The sequence below is a fragment of the Pseudorca crassidens genome, chromosome 3 (genome assembly GCF_039906515.1).
Source record: "Pseudorca crassidens isolate mPseCra1 chromosome 3, mPseCra1.hap1, whole genome shotgun sequence".
Taxonomy (NCBI): Eukaryota; Metazoa; Chordata; class Mammalia; order Artiodactyla; family Delphinidae; genus Pseudorca; species Pseudorca crassidens.
The window spans coordinates 116,080,535-116,093,687 of NC_090298.1; the positions used below are offsets into that span (position 1 = coordinate 116,080,535).

The 13,153-nt window shown below is 41.7% G+C and overlaps 1 protein-coding gene across 5 annotated transcripts in view; it reads right to left on the bottom strand.

Annotated features, from left to right (window-relative positions):
- Positions 1-13,153, bottom strand: part of SIL1 (SIL1 nucleotide exchange factor) — a 299,033-nt gene that overhangs the window by 75,517 nt on the left and 210,363 nt on the right. For all 5 annotated transcript variants that reach the window (XM_067731902.1, XM_067731904.1, XM_067731901.1 and 2 more), the window contains exon 5: positions 6,068-6,167. In XM_067731902.1, coding sequence (XP_067588003.1) covers positions 6,068-6,167 — 100 coding nt within the window. The remainder of the gene's footprint in view (positions 1-6,067; positions 6,168-13,153) is intronic.

The window sequence follows — 13,153 nt, forward strand, 5'->3', positions numbered from 1 at the left end:
TTGCTGGGTCATAATGATAAGCATATGTTTGGTTTTATAAGAAAGAGCCCAAATATTTTCCAGAGTAGCTGAACCATTTTATATTCCCACTAACAATGTATGAAAGATCCAGTTTCTCCACATCCTCACTAGTATTTAGTATTATCATTTAATAGTAATAGATACTGCTATCTATTACTATCTATCTAATAGATAGTATTATCACTAAATAGTAATAGATGTATAGTGATATTTCATGGTGAATTTAATTTGCATATCTCTAACATCTAATAACATTAAACATTTTTTCATGTGCTTATTTGCCATCTACATATCCTCTTTGGTGAAATGTTTGTTCATGTCCTCTTCCCATTTTCAAATTGTTTGTTGGTTTTTACTGTTAAGTTTTGAGGGTTCTTTATATGTTCTAGATAGATGCAAGTCTTTTATCAGATAGACAGTCCTTGCTTTGTACAGATCTGATATGCACCAATTTCAACCGCAGTTTAAATAATACTAGTCTCCCAACATGACTCAAACTTCAGTTGCCATCAATATATTTAACTTTAATTGCATTAAGTACCAACTTTGCTGCTAGCTCTTCAGTCCATAAATCACTATGTAAATAACATAAATGCCAATCATGAACAGTGGCTGATCACATTTATTTCAAAATCTGACAGTGAACTATCACTGTGCATCCATTATGCAGTTCACACACAGATGTCAAGTGTGTGGTTATATGGCTTCCTCACCCTCCAAGGACAAACCCATGTAACATTTCATAAAAATGGATAATCAAAAGAGAGAACTGATCAACAAAGTTGAAAGTGCAGCAAAGAAACAAAAAGTGGTAACTCTGGTAGTTGAACATATATCACTAAACACACATGGAATTACAGATGATGTCATAATTTTTGCTACAACTATCAAAATAATTTTAAAACTTCAAGAGAAGGATAGTCTATTATAGTCTCCCTTATTTTTATTCACTTCACTGTTCTTTCTTCCCAATGGTCCATGTTTTCTTCTGTTATTATTTCCTTTCTCTTTGAAAAATACTCTTTAGTCATTCTTTTAGGTAGGTCTGCTGGTGATAAATTCTTTTAATTTTCTTTTGTGTGAGAGTGTCTTGATTTTCTCCCTGACACTCCTGAAGGAGATTTTCATTGGCTACAGAATTCTGAGTGAACAATTTGTTTTTTTCAGCACTTGAAAAATATGCCACATATTTTTGGCCTTGTGATTTCAGATGAAAAAGATGCTGTCATTCAATCATTATTCCCTATTGATAGTATGTGGTTTCTGTCTTGCTACTTTCCAGATTTTTTTTCTGTCTTTAGTTTTCAGAAGGTTGACTGTGATGTGTCATGGTATTGATTTCTTTGAATTTATCCTATTTAGAATTCACTCAGCTTCATGAATCTGTGGGTTTATATCTTTCACCAATTGGGGGAGTTTTCCATCTTTATTACTTTGATTATTTTCTCAGCCCAATATTCTTTCTCCTCTCCTTCTGAGACTCTGTGACACAAATCTTAGATTTTCTGTTATAATCCTACAGGTCCTTAAGTCTCTGTTCATTTTTTTTCAATCTGTTTTCTGTTACTTAGATGACTTTTTATCTGTCTTTAAGTTCACTGATTCTTTTCTTTCTCATCTCTATTCTACTAGTAAGCCTATCCAGTGATTATTTTTCTAATTTTCAGTTGTATTTTTCAGTTCTAAAATTCTATGCTGTTCTTTCTTATGTCTTCTATTTCTCTGCTGAGATTATCATTTGTCTCAAGAGTGTACATAACTGCTTGAAGCATTTTTATGATAACTGCTTTAAAATTCTTGTTTGATAATACCAACTCCTGGGTCATCTCACTGTTGGCATTGGTTAATTGTCTTTCCTAATTCAAGTTTTGATTTTCCTGGTTCTTGGTATGATGAGTGATTTTTGGTATACTAGGCATTTTGAGTATTAAGTTATAAGACTCTGAATTCCACTGAAACTTCCTTTACAGTAGGCAGTCACACTGTTTAGGTTTAATATGTTGGTTCTGGTCTTGTACAGTTGTGAGCCCAAGACAATTTAGTTTTCACAGAATTTGCAGTGTTATTTTGGTCTGCTTCCTGTGTGTGCTACCTAGAGCTAATCTAAAAACATGGGCAGTATTCTAGTTCCATTCTCAAATCTGCTGTGTTAATTCTGGTCAGTTTCTCTTGTGGGTTACTAGGGAGCATTCCCAGAACTTCATATGCAAAATTCCTTTCTCCATCTCCCTTCCCTCCAAAACCCTACCACCACTCTTCTTGTTAGGAGAAGGAAGAGCATCACCTGCCACTGCTGCACACTCAGCATTGGGAATGGAAGCCCTTCCTTGGCCTCTACTGACATCACCTTGGCAGGGTAACTGAAGCACTGCCTCATCACTGCTGATCTGAGGGTAGAAGTTCGGGCTCCTCACTTATCCCCATTAACACTGCCCCAGAGTAGAAAGCCGAATGCTGACTTACGCTGACTTGTTCCCACCAGATGGAGGGTAGAAGTACAGACTCTCCATTCACCAGCCCTCCGGCATCGCTGAAGCTAAGAGAAGTGAAAAACTACCTTGGTGCTGCCAGGGAAGGGACAGACATTCAGGTTCCCTTCTTAGCCTCTGCTGACACCACCCCAACAGAAAAAGCAGCCTGCTACACACTTGGTCTCTACTGGTACTACAGCAGTGGGAGAAGCAGAGAATAGTCTTCTACCACTGGGCAGAGAGTAGAAATTCAGGCTCTCTGCTCAATTCTCCCTGACACCACCTTGATTGAGGTAGAAGAGCACTGCCTCACACCATCTATTGCCACCAGAGGGGGTGCAAGTTCAGGCTCCCCACTCAGCTTCTGCTGACACCACTCTGGTGGAGGAAAGAGAGTACAGCTTTGCTATATTACACCAAATGGGAGGTGGAAATACAAGTTCCCCATTCAACTCCCACTGGCACTAAGGGAGGTCTTTGGCTAAAGCAGAATAAGTATTGTCAAAAAGTTTTTTGTTCTATTAGGCTGCCCTTTTCCTAGTTTTATCTTATGAAGAGCAGGCCTTTCTTAGGGCCTTTTCTCTATCTGTACCTGTTGCTATTTCCAAGATACGGGCTTCTCCAGTGCCCATTCTGGGATACAGAGAGGGCAAAAAGAAAGCCAAGGAACTCACTGCCATGTCATCCCTGAAATTCCAAGGTCCCTATCTAATCCACCTTCTTCTTCTCACCTTTAAAGTCTTCTTATATTTGCTTTTAGTATTATGTCCAGGATTTTTAGTTGTCCTGAGCAGGAAGAATAGGGAGAAATGAGTCTATTTTATCTTGTCCAGAATCAAAAGTTTAAGAAGGCCATATTTGGGGGACCTCCTGGTGTTCCAGTGGTAAAGAATCTGCCTTCCAATGCAGGGGACGCGGGTTCGATCCCTGGTCGGGGAACTAAGATCCAACATGCCGCGGGGCAACTAAGCCCACACGCCTCAACTAGAGAGAAAAAACCCACACACCACAACCAGAAAGAGAGAAACCCACGTACCACAATGAAGAGCCCGTGCGCCACAACAAAAGATCCCACAGGCCGCAGTGAAGATCCCTCGTGCCACAACTAAGACCCAATGCAGCCAAAAATAAATTAAATAAATAAATATTTTTTAAAAAGAAGACCATATTTTTTAATGGAGCAATTTATAGAATATAGGTAAATAACAGCTGACGTGATAAAACATAAAGCATCAAGCAATTTGTATGATAGTAGGGGGATAAAGAGATCAGGTTCAAAAACAATGGCCCAAATGTGTTGGGTAAGACAGAGATTTTCCACAAAACAAGGGACTCTGGGGGCTTTGCTGGTGGCGCAGTGGTTGAGAGTCCGCCTGCCGATGCAAGGGACACGGGTTCGTGCCCCGGTCCGGGAAGATCCCACATGCTGCGGAGCGGCTGGGCCCGTGAGCCATGGCCGCTGAGCCTGTGCTCCACGACGGGAGAGGCCACAACAGTGAGAGGGCCACGTACCACAAAAAAAAAAAAAAAAAAAAGCAAGGGACTCCGGGAAGGACTGATTCACTTAAATCTAATAAGTTACCAATGGTTATAATGGAATTGATGCCCTTCTCCCAAAAAAATCAGGTAAAAAAAATTAACTCAATTGGTTGAGATATGATACAATATCTCACAGTATTGTTTTTATAAATAGTAAAAGTACATCCTGTACTTGCAAGTCACCATGCAAAGATTTTGTTTAAAGATTGATAAACAAAAAGTATTATGGTATCTGCAGCCAGGAGCTTGAGACATGTAAAAAACTCCCCAACCTACTTCAAGTTAATTTATTTGCCAGTCCCAATGCATTGGCAGGGAGCTGAGTCAGTCCAGGAAGGATACAAATGAAAATGAGAAAAAGAACCTAGGACCCAGCACCTCAGTGAAGGAGCTAACAACCTAAGTGGCACAGAAGTAAAGAAACAGTGTGGCAGCCATAAGTCAGAAGTGGCAGCTGACTCAAATCAGCTGGTACAGGAGTGTCATATTTGGCTACCATTATTGGGATCTCCCCTTGCACAGGGAAAGAATTATTTTTAATAGCAAAAAAAACAGCAACTGAAAACTTAAATAATCTCTTGCTTTTACATTAAAAAATATTTTCATAATATTCATACTTTTCTACACTAACTGAATTAGGGGTAAGAATGTCATTAAAGAGAGCAAAGAGAAGAGACAGGGGTGCAGTGGGTCTTCCACCCACAGAGAAAACATGGAACAGGGGCCAACTTTTATGTTCCCATCTGCTCCATGTGGAGCTCATGGTGAGAGAATGAGTGGGAATGAACCCAACCCCTGGTCACAGGAATACCAATCTCTGCTCCAGGCACCTAAGCATGCACTGCTCTCCTCTGCTGGCCTCACCTTCAGCAGGCAGGGGATTTGCTTTTCCTCACACCTCTCCACCCACACAGTTAATACACCTGCAGTGGGATATAATTTTATGCATCACCTTCCTTTACCACAATTGCTGCCATCCTGCTACTCACCTTCTCATACCACATACACTCTCCACGTTGGGAGATGAGACTTTGGTAAGATGAGTAAAGACATGGAGACTTGGCCTGCATATTAACACCTCCTCCTGAGGTCCTCTCCAACACACACACACACACACACACACACACACAGTCCATCTGTCTCAGAAATACTTAGCTCTGAAGGATCTGAGGGACCTAAAGCTTCCTCCACTAACACACAGGCTGTCAAGAACCTGGTGTTGCCTTTCCAAGATACTGCCAGAATTCTGGGGTGAGGGCAGAGAAATATAATACAAAGCAAAGGGGCTTGTGAAGAGGAGAAGGGGGAGGGAGAACTTAGAAAGGTCTGCAAGGCAGACATTGGAGGAGGTTCTTTCAAGGACAGGACTCAAGTGGAAATGTAAAAACTGATTTGCAACATTCTCTGGCTATCACATGAGCTCATGATCCATCTAAGAATAAGACTTCATTCTGATAGGTCGGGATCCATGAGCCATCCCAGACATTAGAGGCGTAACCAAGGGGCTACAATTCTGCCTCTTTCTCCTTTTCAGTCCCTTAGCTTATAAACAAATTTAGAGCTGGAGGAAACCTCAGCCATCTGTTGTACATTTAAGGAATTTGAGGTCTGGAAAAGGTTTGCTATATGTTCAAAGGACTTGGGCCCCTTCCTTCCTGGTCTAGGTCCTCTGTCCTTTAAACTTGTGCCTAATCCAAGTATAAGTGAAGAGATCTGGGTTTTAATCTCTATTCCCCTCACTGATGTCTGTGGTAATGCAGAGTATGGCTCTCTCTGCTTTGTGCTTCAGTTTTCCCAAATATGTAATGGGAAGTTGGATTCTAACGTAAACGATGACAGAAAAGTTCCCAGCGTTTTTTTTTAAGAGTCTGTAAAGGGTTACTTATTTGGCATTAACTTACTTGGCTCTTTAAATTATTTTATAATATTATTGTTATTATTATCCCATGTTCACTGCTAAAGCTTCAGGAGACAGTGATTCCCTTCAAGGCCATTCTGCAGGATGACATGAACTCACTATAAACAACATCACAAACCTTGTCTTCCTTTGAACTCTCCATATCTGCCCCCTCCTTGAATTTTGCCAGTGCGCTCTTGAGGTCCTGAGATGTATAGGTATTGGTGTTGATGTCCAGCCTGTCCAAAGAGAAGTTGAGAGTCACAAGGGGGGCACCATCTTTCCCAAGAAAGAAAACCCCTCTGGGTGGCTGGCACTCCAAAGCCAGCTAATCCAGGCCAGCTCTAACTCAGAGCACACTATCCTAACTTTGCCGTGGGTCAGCCAGAAGTCTAACAGGGTGATCTCACCTTGAAGCTAGAGGAGGAAAGAGCTGAAGATGGAGTCACTTCATGAAAGAGGAGAAAATGGCATAAGGCAGACAGAAGCCCACCATGGACAGAGAGCTCTCAACCAGCTACTTGTGCAGAACAAGTCTAGAATGACTGTGCGATGCTGCTCTCTCAGTACGTGCCAGAGTAAGACCTCCTGGAGGATGCTGGGCACAGACAGAGGAAATAACATATACCCTATTTATATTCTTCTAGGAAAGAGACCAACAGGGACCTGAGCCCCCCAAGTGTGTGCCTGACCTGATTTGACGACTCAGTCTATCTTTACAAAAACAGGTTGGATAAATTCATACCCTTAAGACCAACCCCTGAGCACAGAGTACATGCAGGAGGTATGAGTCAACCTGACAAAGGAATGAGTTTGAGATACTGAGAACTAAAATCGAGGCCAGCCACCTTCCATAGCCAGCCTCCAAGGACAGGGAAGAAAGGAACCAATGTGGACATAATGTCAGGAACCTGGCAGAGACTAGAGTGGTATCCTCACAAAGAGCCCTGGAGCTGATCCAAGCCACAACAATTCATCTTGACTGCAGAGAAGGTATTCATGGGGTGAGGGGGTGGAAGGCAGGTTTTGCCACCAGCACTCACTTCAGTTCAGTTAACAGAGGTAAGAAAAAGAGTGGTACATACAGACTAAGGGAAGCGTAGAAAGTGAGCTGTGCATGACAAGACTGTCCAGCTGGCAGGGCAGGGGGAGGGAGGAATCCAGATATCCCTGGAGATATATCAGAGGCTGGGGAGGAAGGGGCTACTGGACTACTCTCTGTTCCAGGCGAGATGAGTACATCAGTCTCATGGTCCAAGATCCTAGCCAGCCTCAGGTCTCATGAGAGGTACTCACTCAGTCTTTGATTCATCCTAGAGACCCCTTAGGGCCCTCAGAAAAACACTTGACTTCTTTAAACCCCAGTCCTCCTAAACTAATTAATAATAGCTAATCACTCCCATTTACAGACCACTTATCCATGTGTCAGGCACTATGTTAACCCTTTAGAAGTAATATTTCATTCAAATCATTACCACAACCCTACAAGGTAGGAAAGAGAACCCCTTTCCTGTCAGAGAATCACCCACTGCCAGCTGCAAGAGGATGCCACTGCCCTGATCCTTACCCCTAGGAGGGAGTTACGTATTTAGGGCTATAACTTGAGCAGATTATCTCCTCCTTCCTCCAATACTTGGTCAGGATTAATCCCGTCATGTCTGTATATCTGTTTACTGCCTAAAGTCCCATTCTTCAGGCTATCCATCATCACCCACTCTCAGCCCCAACTGCACACACAGAAGTGTGCACATGTGTGGGTACACATGAGTGTGTGCACACGCACAGGCACACATACAACTATCCTCAGCTGCTATTCTCACTTTATTCTTCACTGAGAAAAACAGATGTTATCAAGAACTCCCTCACCTTTCCATCATCCACTCTATACACCAACCTGCACCTAAATCTGTATTTTCTGCTTTCTCTACTATTGGAATGGATGACAGTGCCCCTGCCCCTGCTGAACTTAGGCTAGAGATCCCACTTGCCTTTTCAAAAGCTTTAACTCCCATAATTATACCACTCCCACCTGCCTGCATCATCAATTTTTCCTTTGATTGGATTATTCCCATCAGCATACCAACACTCCTTTGACTCCACAGTCTCTAATTATCATGCCATTTCCCTGCTCCTGTTCAGATTAAGTAAAACTTTATGAACACATTGTCTTCATTCACTATCCACACCTCCTTGAATGCTATTTCCGTTGCCATATGCATTAACCTGGATTTTATTCCCACAACCCCACTAAAACTGCTCATCAAAATTCCCAGTAACTGATGGTCAAATCCAATGGACTCTTCACTAGTGCCATGTTCCTCAACCACTCAGCAGCATTTACACAGTTCACCCCTCCCTCCTTGAAACACTCTCCTTTCCCGGCTTCTTGTTGCCACACTCTCCGGGTTCTTCCTCTTCCTTACTCCTTCTCTGTCTCTTCTTGTTGGTTCCTTATCTCCTACCTAAATCCTATATGCTGGAACACCTCAGAGTTCAATCCTGGACAATCTTTTCTTCTCTATCTCTACCCTCTCACCTAAATATTTTAAAATATCTATCAGGCAGTGATGCCCAAATTTACATCTTTGACCCAAATCTCTTCTCTGAGTACCAGCCAGACTCCTGTACAACTACTGATATATCTTGGATCTCGGATATTTAATGGCCCCCCCAAACTTATTACATCTAAAACATAGGTCTTGATAGTTCTCCCCATAAAACTGTCCCTCTCTCAATCTTTTCTAGTTCAATAAATAGTACCTTCAAGTACCTAGTTGTGCAAATCCCAAATGAGGCTTTACCCTGAACCCCTAACCCTACCCTTTTTCCAACCCCTACATCTAAGTCGTAAGCAAGTCCTATTGCTGCTACCTCCAAATTAAATCTCCAATTCATCCACTCTCCTTCACACACCACAGACTAAGCCACCATTATGTTTTGCCTGATCCACTTAAATGACATTCTAATCGTCTCTGTGCATCTTTTTTTGTCCACCTTCAATCTATCCTCCATATACATAGCAACTAGAATGATCTTGCTAAACTACATTACATTAAATGACTCTCCCACCCCAAATCCTCCAATGGCTTTCCATTACAATTCTACTTAAATGAAGAACATTTAACATGCTCCTCAAAATTCCACATGATCTGGCCCCTCATAGCTTCCCAATCTCATCTCATATTAGTCTTCTTCCTTCTCCTACCCTCTAGTCAACCTGATCATTTTCCTGTTTCTTGAACTTGACAAAGCCCTTTCCTTAACAAAGCCAGAAAATCTTCTTGTTTCTTCTGCCTGAAATGCTCTAACCATAAACCTATAAAACTAACCCTCTGCATGACTAAATGCCCCTCATACTTCAGGTCTCAGTTCAAACATCTCTTTGAGAAGGCCTTCTCAAACCATCCTATCTACAGTTACCTCCCTCAGGGACTTATCACCTTATTTCTTCCCTAGTATTTATTATAATCTGTAATTACCTTACTTGCATACTTATTTCTCTCTTTTCCTGCCTGCCAACCTCAATAAAGCTAGCATCTTGCCTGTTTTGTTTACTACTGTATCCCCAGTGCCTGGCACATAGGCACTCAATAGGTCTTTTGTGAAATGAATGAATGGAGTAAGTAAATGGTCCTGTCCTTGGCCCACTCCCCTAACTACTATACCATATTATACCGTGGTAAATGCTCAACCCAAAATGAAACAACTTGGATGCAGTTTGTCCCTTATCCCTCTAAACATAAGAGGATGACTCAAAAATCTGGTTGTTCCAAGGCAAAAATAGAGATGTACTATGGAGAGATTGACAGGGATACAGACTAAAACCAGTGGAGACGGCATACCTAACACACAAAGAGGAAGAGGAAAACCTGCTGAGAGCCAACTATACACTGAACTCAGGTAGTGCCAAGAGAATCTTCTGGGACAAGTCAGAGTCAGGAAACCTCTCCCAGGCTTTAGGAACTGTAGCTCTAGGTAGCAGTGTGGCCAGTCACACATCCAGCAGCTCTAATGGAGAAGCTGCCATGGATTAGGCTGAATGGACTATTCCCATCTCTCTCTAGCCAGTGGTTCTTTTTTTTTTTTTAATTTACTTATTTTTATTTTTGGCTGCCTTAGGTATTTGTTGCTGCGCGCGGGCTTTCTCTAGTTGCAGCAAGCAGGGGCTACTCTTTGTTGCGGTTTGCGGGCTTCTCATTGGGTGGCTTCTCTTGTTGCAGAGCACGGGCTTTAGGCGCGTGGGCTTCAGTAGTTGTGGCACTCGGGCTCAGTAGTTGTGGCTCGCGGGCTCTAGAGCGCAGGCTCCGTAGTTGTGGCACACGGGCTTAGTTGCTCCGCGGCATGTGGGATCTTCCCGGACCAGGGCTCGAACCCGTGTCCCCTGCACTGGCAGGCAGATTCTTAACCACTGAGCCACCAGGGAAGTCCTAGCCAGTGGTTCTTACCTTTGTGGGATCACCAACTTCTTTGACAATCTGATGGAAAGCTGTGGATCTTGTTCCCCAAAACAGAATTAAGTCAATAAGCAAAATATTATAACAATTTTGAAAATTAGCCCTGCCCTTTGGCCTATGTTCCCATTCCAGAACTAAAGAGGCAGGAAGACACTGTAAAGTGGAATTAAAGGAGCACAGGATGAGGTCCACTCCATGAGAAGGAAGTCACCACCAAAGGCAATCAGAGACTCACTGAGCTCACAGCACTGAACACCCACACCACCTTGTCAATGCCTTTGGGCTTCTGTTCAGACAGGTTTGCTGCTGGCTATAAATGCTGAGAAGGAAGAAGACATGTCCAGCATATCCTGGAGGCTATTCCAGGGCAGAGCCCTCAGAAATGTTCCAAAGGAGAAAAGCAAAGAGGCAGGAGTAGGGATGAATATTCTTCTCTTATGGTGTCTCTACTACAGACCACATGGATGGCTCTGCTTTCTAGTATAAAAAGACAGGAGCAACAGACAAAGCGATAAGTGCTCCTACTGATGATCTATGGTCAGGTATTGGAGAAATCACTTCCCATAGTATTAAAACCAACAAATAAAAAGCTCCAAATTCATCAAGTTCCTAAACCAGGAAAAAGTAGTCTTAAACCAGGAAAAAATAGTCTTCTTATTCAGAAAATAAGACTTGACTTAGATGTGAGAAAAGACTTCCTAAGTACTTTGAGACACTGAAAAATGTATGTATAAGCATGCTAGGGATGGAGGGAGGTTGACAGGGGTTACGACAACGAGATTTGATTCTTTCTTCGATGGTTCTGAGAAAATAATCATCATATAACCTGGGTTAATCCAGGTTCAGGCCTATACGGAGAGATGGGGGAAAGTAAAGATCCTTCCCACTTTGGAGTGACTATAAGGATGACAAATAGCTCCTTATCTATCATAATATAAAGTTGAATTTTCCAACAGTGAAAAATGCCCAAATCTGAATAAGCTACTTTGTGGGCTTGTGAGTGCCACATGGACAGGATGGATGACCTTTTGCCAGGTATATAAAAGAAAAGACTCAGGTAAAAATTGGGTCTCTAAGGTAACTTTCTGCCTCATATCTAACTGCAAAATATTGTTAAAATAATAAAAATCCAAGGACTGACTAACACTAACCCCACTCAGTAATCCATGATTGATTCCCAATACTTACATAAATAGGCATATCTCAGAGATATTGAGGTCACTGTTCCAAACCATCGCAATAAAGTGAATATTGCAATAAAGCGAGTCACATAAATTTTTTGGCTTCCCAGTGCACATAAGTTATGTTTACACTATACTTAGTCTATTAAGTGTGTAACAGCATTACGTCTAAAAAAAAGTAGGTACCTTAATTAAAAGATACATGACAGGGCTTCCCTGGTGGTGCAGTGGTTGAGAGTCCGCCTGCCAATGCGGGGGACGCGGGTTCGTGCCCGGGTCTGGGAAGAGCCCGCATGCTGCGGAGCGGCTAAGTCCGTGAGCCATGGCCGCTGAGCCTGTGCGTCCGGAGCCTGTGCTCCGCAACAGGAGAGGCCACAACAATGAGAGGCCCACGTACCGCAAAAAAAAAAAAAAAAGATACATGACAAAAACCAATACAAACCAAAAAACCAATTACAATAGTAACATCAAAGATCTATTCATCAAAGAACTAATCACAGGATCACCATAACAAATATTAATGAAAAAGTTTGAAATATTGTGAAAATTACCAAAACGTGACACAGAGACATGAAGTGAGCAAATGCTGTTGGAAAAATGGTAGCAATAGACTTGCTCGACACAGGGTTACCACAAATCTTCAATTTGTGAAAAACGCAGTATCTGTGAACTGCAACAAAGTGAAGCACAATAAAACGAGATATGCTCGTATTAGAACAGGGACAGCAAACTATTTGTAATAATCAGATAATATTTTAGGCTTTGTAGGCCTTATGGGGTGATTTTCCTAACTACTCAACTCTGTCAGTGTAGCAAGAAATCAGCCATAGACAATACCTAAATGAGTGAGCATGGCTATGTTCCAATAAAATTTTATTTATGGACACCAGAATCTGAATTTCAAATAATTTTCAGTCATGAAATATTTTTCTTCTTCAATTTTTTTCAACCATTAAAAAATGTTAACAACAACCTAGCTTCTGGGTCATACAAAAAAAGGCAGTAGTCCCAATATTTTGCTTCAGGCCATAATTTGCTGGTCCTTGTGTTAGACACTTCATGGCTGGTATTTATACGGACCTTTCAAACTGCACAATTCCAGCAGCCCCTGCAACCCCATGCCTCATCCTCCTTCTCCCTTACACAGGAAATAGCAAGCAAAAAAACTTGGTAATTCAAAGCAAAAAACAGAAAAATAGAGACTACGAATTGCCCAAAAGCAAATAATCTAAACTGATTATTAAAAAATAAGGCAACTCTTACCATTGGAGAACTTTTGAAAGCCTGTTTTAATACAGACTAACAAGAGGAAAAGTTGGTCTGAATTAAAGACTTTAAAATGCAATTTTATTGTTCACCAAGGAAGTATTACTGCAAAGCAGAAGGCCTAACAGGCCTGTTTTAATGAATAGATGACTCATCTGTAATCAGTGCATTAATTGTTGAGATTCAAATGGGTACTCTTAAAGTACTGGGAAAAATGGCTTCATTTTTAAAGCAGGTTAAGCATTCCCCCTACAGCCTTTTTTAAAGTATCAACTTGCTTTGCAAACTATTTCTTTCCAAAGACCATAGAAGTAAACATCCATA